This window comes from Musa acuminata, chromosome BXJ1-9 (assembly GCF_036884655.1).
Source record: "Musa acuminata AAA Group cultivar baxijiao chromosome BXJ1-9, Cavendish_Baxijiao_AAA, whole genome shotgun sequence".
Taxonomy (NCBI): Eukaryota; Viridiplantae; Streptophyta; class Magnoliopsida; order Zingiberales; family Musaceae; genus Musa; species Musa acuminata.
The window spans coordinates 163,233-180,000 of NC_088335.1; the positions used below are offsets into that span (position 1 = coordinate 163,233).

Sequence of the window (16,768 nt, forward strand, 5' to 3'; positions counted from 1 at the left end):
GAATTTATAGAATCATTAATGACTTGCAAGATACATAATGAATATAAAAATAATCTTTCTACGACCAGTAAGGATATGACACTTAGATCACTTGAGTGAAAGCTTACGTGATGAGGATGACATGACACTCCTTGTAAATTAAATATATTTTTGATGTTGGTTTCATTCAATAAATTTTTATATTATTTCATCATTTCAAAAGTATTAATTCACTCCGTTCCTCTTTCCTTTTCCTCTTTTGGTGTTTTGATGATTCTAATAATATTGGAATCAAGTTCTCTCAATTGGTTTAACATCTAAGAGAGATTATATTATTTTCTTTGGCAATCAAGATGGCCATTTTATCACTCATCCTCTTATGGTAGGAACACACGAATTAGGATTTTTTTTTATTTTTATGGATTTTGATTTATGAAATGTCATTAAATATGATTTTTAAAAATTCATTAGACTAACGAATTAATGAAATGATTTAAAGAAAATAATTATTTTTTTTAAATGCTAAAGCTGTGAATATTTTATTTTGTCTTTAGACAGGAATTAGTTTAATCGTATTTTTATATGAGAAATTACACGTGATATTTGGTACACACTTAAAGTTACTCGTGAAGGCACAAGTAAAGTGATATGTACACTCATTTTACATTGTTAATTCTTTAAAAGTTGTTGGTAAATGTTTTATTAATTTTAAATTTGTTAATAAAATTTTAAGATTTCTTTCAAAAAGTTGGGATCTAAAGATAACTATAATTCAAGAAGAACTTGAACAATTTTCCGCTTAAAGAATTTATAGGATCATTAATGACCTATAAAATGACTTGCAAGACACATAACGAACATAAAAATAATATTTTAAAGACCAGAAAAGATATGATACTTAGACCACTTGAACGAAAGCTTAAGTGACGTAGATCACTCGGCACTCCTTGTAAGTTAAATATATTTTCGATATTGGTTTCATTGAATAAATTTTTGTATTATTTTTTCATTTCGAAAGTATTAATTCACTTCCTTCCTCTTTCCTTTTCTTCCTCTTTTGGTGTTTCGACGATTCTAACAATATTAGAGTCAAGTTCTCTCAATTGGTTTAACATCCAAGAGACTATATAGTTTTCTTTGACAATCAAGATGGTCATTTTATCACTCGTCCTCTTATGTTTAATAGGACGGACTATACGTATTGGAACACAAGAATTAAGATTTTTTTTATTTTTTATGGATTTTGATTTATGAAATATCTGGTTTTTAAAAATTCTTTAGATCAATAAATGAATGAAATGATTAAAAAAAAAAAATTTAAATGCTAAAGCTGTTAACATTTTATTTTGTGCTTTAGACAGAATGAGTTTAATCGTATTTCTATAAGGGAAATTATTTGGTTACTCGTGAAGGCACGAGTAGAATGATATATACACTCATTTTACGTTGTCAATTCTTTGAAAGTTGTTGGTAAATGTTTTATTAATCTTGAATTTGTTAACAAAATTCTAAGATTTCTTCCAAAAAGTTGGGATCCAAAGATAATTATAATTCAAGAAGAACTTGAATAATTTTCCTCTTGATGAATTTATAGGATCATTAATAATCTATAAAATGACTTGCAAGACACATAATGAATATAAAAATAATCTTTCAAATAACATGAAGGATATGACACTTAGCCCACTTGAGCGAAAGCTTAAGTGATGAGGATGACTTGGCACTCCTTGTAAGTTCATAAAAAGGAACAAAACAAATCTTGTAAAATAATATTTTAAAAACAAAAACGAACTCATAAAAGATAATCATCTGCTATGATTACAAGAAGCCATGACACTTCAAAAATAAGTGTCCACAACTGAAGAAGAAGTTGCTAGCATAAAAGAAGAAGAAAGCATTCAAGACAACTTGGGATGAATCAAGTGCATTAGAAGATGAAAAGCAAACCAATGAAGACGAGGTGGCGAACTACGCTTTGATGGCTCTCAACGACGAAGTATGTGACTCAACTAAAACCCCTTTATCTTATGATGAATCATTTAATGCATTTGAAGATTTATAAGATGAACTCAAAATAGTTGGTAAGAAATATAAATTGCTAAAAAAGATCATATATATACATATATATATATATATATATATATATATATATATATATACATATATATATATATACATATATATATATATACATATATATATATATACATATATATATATATACATATATATATATATATATACATATACATATATATATATATCTCATGAATTTAATAAATTAGAAAATGAGTATGATAAATGCTTGTTAACACCTTACACTAAATGTGAAGAGTTCGATTCATACAAAAAAGAAAATATGTTATTACAACAAATATTAGAAAATTTTAAAATTAATAGTAAATTATTAAATATGATTTTTGTTAACAAAAGTGATGTACGTAGAAAGGAAGGAGTTGACTTCATGAGTAATAACACTCAATAAAAACTAACTACATTTGTTAAAAGACCCATATTACATATTTTTCCTAAATTTAAATATAATTTTTATGGTAGATATCGTCATTATGTTTATACATGTTTATTTAAAAAATATAGCTCGCATAAATTAGTTTGGGTTATAAAAGAAACACAAATGACTTAATGTCAAAAGTCAAGATATTAGATCTAATAATGAGGGACTCAAAGTTCAATTGGTACCTAAAGCAAAACCTCTTTTTTTATAGATATGTCTATAATTGAAAGTTATGAACAAAAGATAATATTTTGATAGTGGATGCTCAAAGTATATAACTAAATATCCAACACATTTCTTAAAGTTTACTAGCCAAAACAACAATAATAAAGGAAAGATCATTGGAATTGGAATTATTGGTAACAAATATAATCTTTTGATGGTTTAAAACATAACTTATTAAGCATTAGTCAATTGTGTGATAAGTGATATAAAATTAAACTTGAATCTAATACTTATATCATAGAGAAACCACATAAAAATCTATGATCGCCTTAAGGAGTGTTAATGATTATACTATTGATCTTGATAATTGTCATGACGAAACTTGTTTTTCAGTTTTAAACGACAATGCATGGCTTTGGCATAAAAGACTACGATATGCTAGTACGAAATCAATCACATAAATTGAAACTAAAAGAGGAATATATTTTTCTTAAAAATTTCTCTATCTCTAAAGCTTATCAAATTTTTAATAAGAGATCTTTAGTTTATGTTATTTTGTTTATGAATCTCTTGAACTAAGAAAATGATTTTGATGATGATTTTAAATTTTATAATTTGATTTCCTCTCTCTAAAGCAACTTGGATACATCTACTTCTAAATAATCCTTACTTGAGGAATGAAAGTATGTAGATATAATCCTAAGGAGTTATTCGTTAGCGATACATCAAAAGGAGCTATTCTTCACTGAAAAATATTTATTCAAATACATGGATCAAGAACTTTTATTATTTATTCTTGTATGATTTTTTCTTTTTATTAAAGAGAATATCTATCCAAACGAATCATGATCTTTCACTTAATTTCTCGGTATTCATGACTTGAGTTTTCTTTTGAATTAAGATTGTTTACTATTTAATCTCTTATGATTATTTCTTTTCGCTATTTATAAAAGAAGAGATTTATCAAAATTAATCATGATTTTTTTGATATTCACGACTTCATCTTTCATGATTTGAATTTATCTTTAATATCTTTCATGTTAAGATTGGACCATTAATGTAAATTTTTGCACCATTATATTTTTCCCTTCTTTTTTATAATGACAAAAGGGGAGCGAATCGTACCATCTTGCACATCTCAAAAAGAAGTTAAAAACTTGTTAGCTTGCACATCTCAAAGAGAAGTAAAAACTTGTTAACTTGCACATATCAAAGAAATGCAAAGACTCGCTAGTTTGCATGTTTTAAAGAGGAGTAAAACTTACTGACTTACTAGCTTGTATGTTTCAAAAACTTGCTAATTGTACTTTTTTCTTTTTGTTAATGACCAAGTGGGAGAAGTTATGATGATTTGAAATTTTAATCATATGATATACCTTAAGGATTTGGAATCTTAACTCATACTTTGATATTATGATGATGCATATGATGTATGCAATGTTATGTTAACTATGCATATGAAGTGTGAAAGTTTTGTTTCGACTTGAATTCTAAGGTTATCATTTTTCTGAATTTAAGTTTATTTTTATATGATATATAGATAAGGGGAGTTTAGTTAAAATTTCGTCATCAATTGGTTGTTATCATAAAAAAAAAAAGGAGATTATTGAATCGTAGATTTTAATGATGAAATCAATTGATGAGTTTATAATCTAACGAGTGTTTGAGAAAAGTGATGTAAGACTAACTTCGATCATGAAAAGATAAATCGATTGAAGTAGGAGAATCATACATTGGGCCGGAGTTAGAGATTGAGCATCGGTTCAGAAGGATCAGATATTGCTCTAAGATCGGATGTTATTAGAGGTCAACATATCGATGGATTGGGCAATACATCGAAGGAAAGGATGATGCGTCGAAAGTTCGGACGAAGTACCAAATGAACCAATGACATGTCGGACAGCATGAGATTCATGTTTATAATCATTTATATCTTGATCGAAGTAGTTTAGAATGAACCAGTACAACTAGACCAGGCAATGAAACCGTATATGAGTTGGAAAGTACAGAGTGTTCATTTCAAAAAACTCGACGGTGGTACCACTCAAACTAGTAGTGGTACCGCCTAGATTGGTGATAGTACCGCCAGAATATAGTCTTCTAGGTTATGTCAAGCGGTGGTACTATCCAAGCAAGCGGTGGTACCACTAGTTCTTAGTGTGGCAAGCAATGGTATTGCCTAGCACTGGTGGTAGTACCGCCAATAACCCGAAAACCCAGTGATGAGACTTTTTCACTCCATTTTTAAAGTCATTTGAGGCCTATAAATACCCCATTCATTCTTTCTTGAAATAGCAAGAAAAAAGCTCAAAAAACTTATGATTTTAAGTGCGTAATCTATGTTAAAGTATTAAGTTCCTTCCTCCTCTGACTTCTAAGTCATTCTAAGGGAGGTGTGAGAATCACTTGTAAAAAAGAGTTGTAAAGGCTTTCTCATAAACCTATGAAAAGGAGAAAAGAGTTGTAAGAAGGGTGGTTGATTTTCATCCATTGAAAGATCATAAGTGAAAGCTGATGGCTTTGACAGAGAAGAAATTGGGAGTGAATGTAGATTGCGACGATCGAACCACCGTAAATCCGATGTGCTTTTTCTTTATGTTTTTCATTCTTATTGCTTACTATACTTACTCACATTCTAAATTAAATATATTTCCGATATCGATTTTACCGAATGAATTTTCGTATTATTTTTTCATTTCGAAAGTACTAATTCACTCTCCCCTCGCCTTTACAATCTTAACAACTTAATAAAAATTTATTTTTAATAAAAAATACACGTGTCGATTGATCCATTATAACCTCACAAATAAATCCAAGAATACCTTTTACTCATCAGCCCTTTTCAGCTAAAAGCTGAATGACAGGTCTGATATTTCTCATATCCAGCAGAACTGTATAAGATACCAAGCTTCACCATGATGTTTAATGCGATTAAAAGTTTTCATGTACCGAGAGCTTCACCATATACTAAGAGCTGTTTTCCAACAGCTCTCTTAGTATATGGTGTGGAAATTATATCGAGATCAAGGATAGACCAGTCTTTTGGAGTGTAATTATTCTCAGCCGGAAACTTACTGGTTCAGATGTATCAAGTCTTTACGCAACCAGGCTCCAAGTCTTTAAGTAGACCAGTCTTTTGGAGAAGTAGCTGAGGCTAGTAAGCCACTATGCTCGGGATACAAGCCCAAAATTTGCGATCAGAATCTGAAACTAAAGTCACATTACATTTCACTTCTTTCAGGAAATATGTTCAAGGTGTCCAGTGATTGGAACTTCAATAAGCTCTATTCCGGAGGATAGGCAGTGAAGTCCACCAACAGCAAGGAACTCAGATCATTGCAGATATTCCAGATCATCTGTTATTCCGACCTGCAGCAAGTTCGACCAAAATAAAATTTTTTTGGAAATTATGATCAAATCTTCCTAGAAACAAGCAACATTAGAGGGATGACGTGAATTTGTCAAAGCAGCTATTCCACATATAATTTGCTGATATTTATGGTTTGTTTATATAGTCATTTCAGACATGCTTTCTGACTGAGTTTTCTATAAAACATGAAGAACAAGCTGCATGCATACCAAATTGATAACCACGATCCAGCCACCAGCAGTGATGTTTATTTGGCTAATCAGAGTTTGCCCAGGTTTTAATAGAAGCTTTTTAATTTTGTATGGCAAATATTTATAAATATTTAGTTCTCAACTTTGCATTAACTTTCCGTACAACACCACATTAAGAGGTCCATTATTGTAGAACAGACGATAACATTTAAGAGAGAAATAGGCATACCTATCCAAATATAGAAAGCAGTTTATGGACCATGGTTCCAGTGACAAATACACTTTCTGCATATAACAAAAGGCTACAAATTGACTCTCTAAATCCAACACTGACATAAAGGGTTATGCACTGAGGTGCGCTTTTTGGTATAAGATCACTAAATCTTGGTTCTACTGTGTCGGCAGATATTATTATATCTTACATCCATTTATTACAAGAATGAGAAATTCTATTAACAGTCTCACAATTGACATAATTTACCAACATCAGGAAAAGGAGTAAGGCCCACAGATGTCCAAACACTATAGTTCAAACTAGCAACTTTCCTTGACATCTTATCCAACTTATTATACATCTAGAACTTCCAGTTTAAGGGCACCATCTCTCTATCAAGATTTTCCACATTTATCCATGTCTTTTATAAAACTTCTATAATGAAAATTCCTGAGCAAATACACTAATCTTTTCCAAAATTGGATGATGATGTGGCTCTTCCACTACAGCTTAATTTGCTTAGTAGAGAACCCACAGACAACATGTATCATCAGGAAACAAGTAGAATCAAGGTGTGCCATAAAGCATGTGTAGAGGATATCAGAAAGATGTTTTCATAGTTTGAAGTTATAAATGGTGACAATGCAATGGCATCAGGTTATGAACATAAGCCTAAGAATGCAAATGTAACCTATGTTGCAACAGGGCATATACCTCCTTGTATAAATGTTCAAGTTGCTCTTTGGCTTGAGGGAAGTTGGTTGAACACCATTGTTGTAGGGTAAATATGTTGTCTGATGAATCATATTCCAAAGCTAATCAATTCAGTGTCAATCAAAGGAAGAAATTTATAATTTTAAATCTGGAAATTTTGAGTCTGATAAACACCTGTCCATCTATTAGCTGCTGAATGTGCAACCTCAATTGCAACTTCTGTTATGTCCGAAAAAAGAACATAAAGTTACAAAACTGAATAAAGGAAGATGTGTGATATCTACATAAGCATACATATTTCTAAATATTTAAGAACATTACTAGAGAATCTACTTAAAAATCTTACTGCATCATGGCATCTGTAAAAGAAAGGTTTTGAAGTAGTTAATGTGTTCTTTCTATGTGAGGTGAGACAAGTACTTACTCATTTGTTCAACCGCAGCTGGATCATTGTCTACATAACAGGCTAATTCTTCCTATTATACAGAATAATCTTAGTATCCTGGAATAATGCTCTTCAAAAGATGAAGCAGAGTGCTCATACATACCTTCAGCTTGTTATGCTGAAGCTCAACAGCTTTCAGCTCCACCAGAGCAACCTCTCTCTCATCCTATATATGGAAAACAAACGATGTCTTATGTATAAATGTAAAATCTACACAGGAAGATTCCACAATAAACACAGATGCACTCGACTTACAGACTCCTCCCTGCCTTTCTTCAAGTTGTCCCTTTGTTCGATCAGCTCAGCAAAACGCTTCCTACTGCTTGAAAGATCAGACTCAAGCTTGGATCGAGTGTTTCTCAACTGTATATAGATCTCTTCAATGGTCAAAGGTTTTTAAAAATATATAAATACATGTCATCAGTATTCAACATTCCACAGATCAACAGTTGCTACCTGATTTCCAGCACAACTAGGAAGACTCCAAAAGTATACCTGACAAAAGAAAGAAATAAACAAATACATAACTATGCAAGTCAAATCAGTCAAATCATGAAGATAAAAGATGATTTTTTAATGCAGAGTAAACAAAAGATCCTTTTTTTTATAGTACTTCAACCTCCACTTACATGGAACCATGGTTTGACATATCACTTGAAACATTACGAAACAGGCAGTACGCACCGGTCCACCATCTAGCTGATATGCGGACTAGGCTGTTTCGAGTGGTACACAAAAAATTAACCTAGTACCAGTTGACACTAGTGTTGTATCGACCATTAAGGATAAAACTCGACCTTTACCAATGCATACAGGTCAACAACGATCATATTTTCAACTGATGCTGACCAGTGATTTAGAAAGGCGCTCGGGCGCTCACCTAGGCGCTCGGGCGAGGCGAGGCGAGGTCTGAGCGCCTCGCTTCACTTCCAGGCGGTGCACTTCAAAGAGGCACTGCCTGGGCGCTCGCCCGAGCCCAAGCGCTGGGCGCTTCAGGCGAGCGCCTGGGTTAAACCAGGTGACCAAACCAAGATTTTAGGTCTGGTTCGGTCTCCGGTGGTTAGTTGGTTCAATCAAACCAACTAAAACCGATATTAGCTGTTGCTGCCAACTCTAACCCTGCTTGTTGCCGTTGCCGCTCTTGCTCCCGCTGCTCGCCACTGTCACTGCTCGCAACTGCTGCCGCTGTCGCCGCTCGTTGCTCCTGCTCCTGCTCCCACTGCCACTGCTCGCCGCTGTCGCTGCTCGCCGTTGTCGCTGCTGCTGCCGCTGTCGCCGCTCCCGCTGCCGCTACCGCTGCCTCTGCCTCCTTACACTCCCACTCCCGCTACCGCTGCCTTCTTACACTCCCGCTCCCGCTGTCGCTTCCTCTTTTCTCAATTAGCACTCTCTTACACTCTTCCTTCTTCTCCTTCTGTATATTGTTAATAGTATACAGTATACTGTTAATATTGTTAGATTTATTTGAAATTATAATTTTCAATACTGTTAATAGATTAATAATATATTATTTTGATTTTAATACTATTAATTTTTATTTATTTGAAATTATTATTATGTTTCAAGATAAATGGCAAGTGTACTTTGATGTAAAATTTTATTGTTTTGAATTTTGAAACTTTTTGTTAATGTGACATTATGATTTTGTATCTTAGATTTTCCTAATTTAATAGCATATTTTTATTTAAAATTTTAAATAATTATATTTATTAATTATATTATATATTTTTATATTTTAGCGCCTCGCTTCGCTCAGGCTAGCGCTTAGCGCCTTAGGCGTTTTTGGACCTTAGCGCCTTTTGACGCCTAGCGCTTTTTAAATCACTAATGCTAACCCACAACGGGTCAAATCTATTTGATCAATGGGGCACCTTTTGGGCTTTAAATTCTCGTCCCTCCCCCCTCTTTTAGTCACTCTCACTCACTCTCGTTTACTCTCTCATTCTCACTCTCAATCTCACTCTTTCTCATACTCACACTCATGATTAAAATTCCTAATGATTAGTGGTAATCAAGGGATTGAAATAAAGCAACGAGTCATGACGATAGGCTAAGTTCCAATGCACTCCAACCATCGCAAGCCTATATGTCACGATCATACTTATCTCAGGAAGCTCCTCGAATAAGTGTTGTTAATGACGATGAGGCAACGACTATTACCAAGTTGAGGATTTAGTACAATATGTCATGGGAGTAGTTACAAGACTAAGTCTGAGAAATCTACTACTATATCGACATACAACTTCATAAGATCGAGGATCTTGATCCATCGGTCATAGATTCATGATATTCATTTTGGCAATAGTATATCAAATTCTCGATAATGACACCTAATCCAACATCTCAACTCTTTTCTTTATAGGTGATTCAAGGCCAATGAAGTAATTTCGTCCGACGGAGACCCATAAGACAAAGTTGTTCCTCGATGGATCCAAGAAGATAATTTTAATTTTTTCTCCTTATAACTTTAGATACACTTTATTCTTATCTAAATATAATTTATATACGAACAAATCAAGAGAAAAAATCTTTAAAATATTTTTTTGAATTTTCAATCATTTTTCAACCTTTTTTTGGACAATAGGTATGCACCAGCATACTGATATATGGTACACCAACACGACAACATGGCATTCCTTGCATGGAACAACATCGGGTCTCCCACATGGCAATGCCTTTCCTTTTATTTAATAAATATTTCCTCTTTTGCAACTTCAACAATTTATCAGTTGCATAGCATTGAAGCATAGATGAAATGCCTATTATAGGTCATCTAGTATATATCGACAATGAAAACATAAGCCACCATTTATGCATTCTGGTATTGCTCTGGACCATAGACAACAGAACCCCAGTTTTCTCAGTCGACAAATGCAGCAGCAAGGTTCTTCTGGACTAGCACCACCCTGATTCGAGGGATAACCATCGCTAGGTTCCATCTCAAAGAATTTTACCTGAGGCAGGACCTCATGACACTAAAGCCTCTCCCATTCAGGAGTCACCAAATTATTTGTTGCCTAGAGAGAGACCGAGAAGAGGAAGTGGGAAAATCTGTTACTGGAAAGGGTGGCATGGAGATTCTCTTTGAGCCATTGTACAGGAAGCACTTGTGCTTCATTCAGAACATGAACTGTCACCAACTCTCCTCACCACCCTCTCTGCTAGAGTAGAATGTGTTGGGTGTGACTCAGCAAGATAACTGGCAACAGCAGACTGGGAATTGATCATGTACTTAAATGGTAATAAAAGGAAAACACCATTTTAGAAATCATTTACACATCAGAAAATAATTTGTATGTTAGCAGGAATAAAGAAAAAATCTAAATTTCAGCAAAGTTTTGGAAATGAACTCACAGAAGTGCCTATTTTGTCCTTCAAAACAAGGTCATCATCCACTAAGCTTTGCACAACATCCTTCACTGACTGACTTATCACACCTTTCTTGGGACCTAACTTCTCAAGCTCTTTTAGCTGAAAATTAAAACACAAGAACACAAGGTTACAGTTCAACTTCAAAGCTGAAAAAATGAACAAAGAAACAGGCTACTGCAGACACTGTCAAATCCAGTACAAAGCTGCAAACTTCATAGTAAGTATTTACAGTAATAGAAAATGAAACACATTAGTTTGAACTTCCAAATGTAATGATCCAAAGGATTAAGATTCTTTGATGAGATCTGATCTGATATTAAATCATAAGCAATATGTGCTATTCTACTTTGAATTGCAGTGGGTAACTACGCAAAAAAAATTGGGTACACTATAATGAATGTAACAAAGATGGAACCACACTATAATTAGAGATAATCATGAGAACAAGAAAACAGTTTAGTGAATGCTATTTACTTCTTCCTCCTAAGAAACCAAAGTGATAAATAATCATTTATCATTAATATACCAAACTTTCCACAAACAAAGTAAAGAACAATGGAATCAGACCCCGGATTAAAACAAGTATATTTCCTTCTGTTCTAATGTATGAACTCTGATAGAACAGAAGTCCAGCTCTGATTGCCTGATTAAATTTCCACCCCTAAAAATAAAAAAAGAGAATTGCTCTCATTGCAAAACAACAAATTCGCTAGTGGATATGCCTTGAGAACTCATGAATATTTTAATATTTCTGCTTGAGCAATAGTCATATCAATATCAGTGAAATGAGGTTAATAAATTCAGCAAATAGATACTTGAACAATTGATTTGAAAAGATATACTGTAATCTTTGTCTTCCAATAAGATCATTGTGGTAAACAGCATATGTTATATGATTATTAAGACAACCACCACAAATTACCAGATTCAACAGAGAAATTGGATCAGGTATAAGAGATGACATTTGACAAAAAGAATGACTCCCTGAACCTTATAATCTCCATCACATATTGGTTTCATTTCCATCATATATATTTCACTTGCAAATGTTTTCAGCGTACCAGACTGTTTAATATTACATAAACTGCTGACCACATTCGGCACATGAGTTTCTTCTTCGAATATAGTTAACATAGTTTTCAAAATGATGCCTAAGTTTGGACACACAAAGAAGTTTTAAATATTCAAAGTGAGTAATGCTGCCATTTATAGCTATAATGAAACAGGGGCAAAGTGATATATATGCATATAAAATCTTAAAAATGCATGCAAATGTAAAGTTATACTAACTGAAAAATGCATTTTACGAATGATTCCTTACTCCATGAATAACAATCATCAATATAAATAAATCGAAGTAACATATCATTAACATTGTAATTGAGATCCATGATTAAAATTGACTAATAAACTGGAGAACTTACAAGAAAGAAATCTTGAGACTCATAAAAAATTTGAAGCATTTGCTCACGTTTCTCCTCCAAAGAAAGACCTCTTTTCTTTGACTAAAACAAGCACAAAGAACCAAGTTTTAGATTTACAAATCCAATTCATAGAAAAAACAAAAGGATATGCTCATCAAATATTGACTGAAACAAAATAAATTCCTTTGGTTTGATTACAGTAGTTGATTAAGAGCTGAAATACTAAACTTCGTGACATGGTTCTGCTAGTTATGTGATCTTAACGGACACTATTTCTGATAATAAAAAAGTTTAAAGTTTATTTCTGATAATCAATAAAGTTTAAAGGCTTGAAATTCTGACATTTCCAATTTTGGATGCAAATTTGTAACCTACTCAAGTCCATCTCATATCCAAGTGCACTTAGAATGTTTTATTCTGAAATCCTTTCTGGAAGGGGTAGGGCATGAAACTTTTGATACTTTTCCAAAACGTACCCTCAAAACAATTAGAAGATTAGACTGATAATTACAGTAAATTATTCTCCATACTCGCATCAACTTCAAATGGTTTCCTTTTTAACTATAATGCCCATATTCTTAGGCACTTAACTACAGTCTCCTTTTCTGTAAGCAGAAAACATCCTCCAACACTTTGATTTTCAAACATGCTTAGATGATCGGTCGACTATTTCCCACGGTACATTTCTAGCTCAATCAAAAGCTTATCACGCCGTGTTGCACGAAAGAAAAATCTAGCAACAATCTTGAAAAGGGGGAAGGGATCAACAAGCAACTCTATACTGGTGAAAAAGCACAATTATAACGCATCGCATCGACGTCCAAAATCATAAAAGGATTGTACTAAGAAAGAAAATCAAGAAACCCTAGTGAAGGAGATGCAACAGATAAAAGATCCAGCATCGACAATGAGGTCTGGCATCAAAACAGAACCATATCACACCGCAGCAAGGAATCGGGTCCGATCGGAGCCAAAAAGGGACGGGATCGAGGAAGCATACCATTGGGATCACCTATAACGGATGAGACGATAGAGAGATCCCGTCGAGGGAGAGAAAACGGAGACGGTAAACGACTAGTCTAAGCGGGAATCCGAAAGAAATCGTAACCCCGACGAAGCCTGCGTTTTGTAGGCGGTTCTCCGTTCGCACGAACCAAACCCATTTCGTACGTGAGATCGTCGCGTGCCGTGCTACTTGAAGCGTGCGAATGCGGGCGGGCATTTCTCTTATCAGACTATTTAGTACGTAACACTGCATAAGTCATGATTTTTTCTTAGTATATGTCCTGTCAAATTATAGTAATTAATAGGATTTAACATTCCATCGAAATAGTGCGATAGTATGAATCGGTCCGATTAAAAAAGAGACGGCGAACCATTCTATATCGGAGTGAAAAAATATATATATATATATATTAAAAAAGAAAAGTTTCGGTGCAATCTTGTTGTGGCTTCAACGCTCCATAACATAACATAGATATAGCTGAAATTTCATTTCTAAGGTTTAAAATTTGGACGCACATCATTCAATAAACAGCAGCGATAATGATAAATTGTCGTATAATAATTTTATCATCTTGACCTACATCAACTCCTAATCTCTCTTCAATTTTCAATTTTACTTTCGATGAATATAGATAAACTATTCTTTATAGTTTTTTCTTTTACAAGACTAAACCTTACGCTTAAAACATTCCTCTCTCTAAAAGAAAAAACCTTTATAATGCAAGAAAAGACTTCTTACAATGTGAACTTCACACTTCAACTTAATGGCTCTTGAAAACACTTACAGTGTTTAATAAAAAGTACTAAGAATACTACTTATCGCTTTGGACAATATTATTATCAAATAATCAAAGTTCGTTCGGGCTAGGTGATACGATTGCATGGGATTGGGCTGCCAAGGCCGACAAGAGCCCAAAATAGAACAAGAGCCCAAAATACCTAGTTTTATAAATGCCCATTTAATTCCAAATAACAACTTACTATAGCCCAATTAAACATGTGTATAGGATGACTCAACTAAAACCAGATATCTAAACCAACCTTTTAACACATCATTAAGCTTGCTTCTGACGTGTTGTTGGACCTTTTGACAACTTCATTCGATTCCATCCACCAGCGTATTATCAAATCTTTTGGTATGTTTATTTTATCATGATATATGATCTTCTAACATGATATCTAATTGTCTTTCAATCAATTTGTCTAACTAACCATTAAAGAAAAAGAAGAAAAATCTATTTGGAGGATGGAGACAGACTGTGACTTACACAGGGCTAAAAAAGAAATATAAAGATTATAAATGCAAAAGATTATTTAATAAGATTTCTTCTGCTTACAGGGTTTAATAAGATAATTTCACACAATGAAGGGACTTTCGTGTCAAAGCCGTGTTTGGTCGATGAGTCATTTGTTTACCCTTACTATTTCTTTTCTTTTTTTGTTGGAGGATGGAGACAACCTGTGCCCGTTAAACCGCCTCCTCCTCCCCCCGTCTCCTCTCGCGAAAGCCATCTCCATTGCTTCGAATCGGAGCCGACAGCAAGCAGATCAGGCGGAGAGAGGCTATCGAGAGGAGAAGCGGAAAACAATATCGAAGATGAGCGTGATCGACATTCTTACGCGGGTCGACGCCATCTGCAAGAAGTACGACAAGTACGACGTCGACAAGCTCAACGCCAGCAACGTCTCCGGCGATGACGCCTTCGCGCGCCTCTACGCCTCCATCGAGTCCGACATCGACTCCGCCGTCCAGGTCTCTCTCTCTCTCTCTCTTTCTCTACATATATATCAAATTGTTTTGCTTTTGTCAGCGTTGACGGTTTCATCGATCCGTGGTGGTTGATTGGGCGATCGTGGTGTGCAGAAAGCGGAGAGGGCGTGTCAAGAGAAGAATCGAGCTGCGGCAGTTGCTTTGAATGCTGAGATCCGGCGCACAAAGGCACGGTTGTCGGAGGAGATCCCTAAGCTGCAGAGATTGGCCCTCAAGAAGGTTTGACGAATTTAATGTTGTTTAGTCGTAGATTAGATGTTATGTTTTCTCAAGTTGTATTGCATTTTGAATTCTATATCTCTATTTATGAGCGGTTATCGTGATTTAATTTGGGATAGTTTGTGCTATTCAATTGCAAATCGAAGCAACACGTTACGATACTCTTTGCCGCTTCCTCAAAAAGAAGAGGAAGTTGGGGAAGAATGCTGCTAATGAATCCGAGCCCACAGAGTTAATTATAGTGTAGTGGTGAAATAATAGCCCGCAGCTTCTTAAAATCGTTATTGTCTTTCCCTCTTAGATAATAAAGAGAGAATTTTGCGAGACACTCGCAAAATCATGCTTCTTTTATGTTTGACAACGATAGGCACTTAAAATAAGAAAGTTGGAAAAGGAAGATATTTAGCTGAATGAGAATATTGAAAAGGATGGCTAGGTTTTAGTTGCAAAAGATGGAATGAGAAAGGATCTAACTTTTGATGAGTTGGAGCCAAAGACAAAATGCAGATATTGCCTTGGTAATCAATTTAAGATTGAGATACCATGCGAGGAAGAGGAAGATTAAGCCAGGATAAGTATGTGATTGATACTAGAGTTCAACGGTAGAAAGGTGTTCACATGGTATCTTAAATTAGTTTTGAACAAAGTCTTGTTGTTGCGGGAAAGATTGACAAACCCTGCATTTATTCAAGAACTGGATGATAGAATATGGATAGAATGCTTGTCAAATTAAATACATAATTGTTTATGGCATGTCTTGGACTAATGTTCTTGTTAAAACCTGTTTGTGCGAACCATATCTACTTTAGAGCTTTCATTCAACTGAATATGATGCAAGAGTTGTATCATATTTTTTTACATCTTTTTTTTCCTGTTTAGACTAAGAAACATTAATTATGCTTAGATTCATTGCTGATTACATTATAGCTATTATGTAAAGTAGCGAATTCTACCTTTTCCTATAAATGCTTGAGAAATTAGAAAAACTGTGTTTATAGTTTCATGATGCCATTTTTCTATATGTGGATCTTGTAAACAATGTTGAATTTCATGTATTCATATACCGAGAATGATAAAATTGTAAAATAGCACCAAATGCTCTTATGTTGTTAACTTTTGACTTAGATACCTTATTTGTTGTACTTGATGTTTCTTGTTGTGGACATTGAATTTCCTCTCATCTTTTGTTCAAATTTAATTTTAATGGTTCACTTGAGCTTGAGGTACTTGCCTAGGCTGTAATCATCTAAAATTTACAGTGCCAGATGTCTCCAGCTAGCAGTTTAGTGTTTATTATTATAAAGACTTTCTTGAAATATTTCCAAGTTTTTTCTGTTGAACTTGATGAGTCAAAACCAGCACTATATTTCTTATCTCCTCTAAA

The 16,768-nt window shown here is 34.0% G+C and overlaps 2 protein-coding genes across 4 annotated transcripts in view; one reads left to right on the top strand and one right to left on the bottom strand.

The window, feature by feature from the left end:
- Positions 1-5,699: 5,699 nt before the first annotated feature.
- On the bottom strand, positions 5,700-13,572 carry LOC103996551 (meiotic nuclear division protein 1 homolog). 2 transcript variants are annotated; one of them, XM_009417461.3, is made up of 10 exons: positions 13,390-13,567; positions 12,390-12,470; positions 10,948-11,064; positions 8,050-8,088; positions 7,849-7,956; positions 7,697-7,759; positions 7,573-7,624; positions 7,323-7,367; positions 7,149-7,228; positions 5,700-6,028 (listed from the first exon to the last, which is right to left on the bottom strand). In XM_009417461.3, the coding sequence occupies exons 1-10, from the start codon at positions 13,390-13,392 to the stop codon at positions 5,993-5,995; spliced, it is 624 nt and encodes a 207-aa protein (XP_009415736.2). In that variant the 5' UTR covers positions 13,393-13,567; the 3' UTR covers positions 5,700-5,992. The 2 variants fall into 2 exon arrangements, with proteins under 2 accessions (XP_009415736.2, XP_009415737.2); XM_009417462.3 differs by lacking the exon at positions 7,573-7,624 and having other exon boundaries at positions 13,390-13,572.
- A 1,206-nt stretch (positions 13,573-14,778) lies between these two features.
- LOC103996552 (syntaxin-71) overlaps positions 14,779-16,768 on the top strand; it is a 4,761-nt gene continuing 2,771 nt past the window's right edge. For both annotated transcript variants that reach the window (XM_065084583.1, XM_009417467.3), the window contains exons 1-2: positions 14,779-15,147; positions 15,259-15,384. In XM_065084583.1, coding sequence (XP_064940655.1) covers positions 14,794-15,147; positions 15,259-15,384 — 480 coding nt within the window. In that variant the 5' untranslated portion in view covers positions 14,779-14,793. The remainder of the gene's footprint in view (positions 15,148-15,258; positions 15,385-16,768) is intronic.

Bases quoted from the DNA above. Each gene is read 5' to 3' on its own strand.
- LOC103996551 (XM_009417461.3), bottom strand. The intron at 7,957-8,049 runs GTAGCAACTGTT...ATCTATATACAG, and splicing joins CTAGTTGTGCTGGAAATCAG to TTGAGAAACACTCGATCCAA. The intron at 7,368-7,572 runs GTAAGTACTTGT...CGGACATAACAG, and splicing joins AGCTGCGGTTGAACAAATGA to AAGTTGCAATTGAGGTTGCA.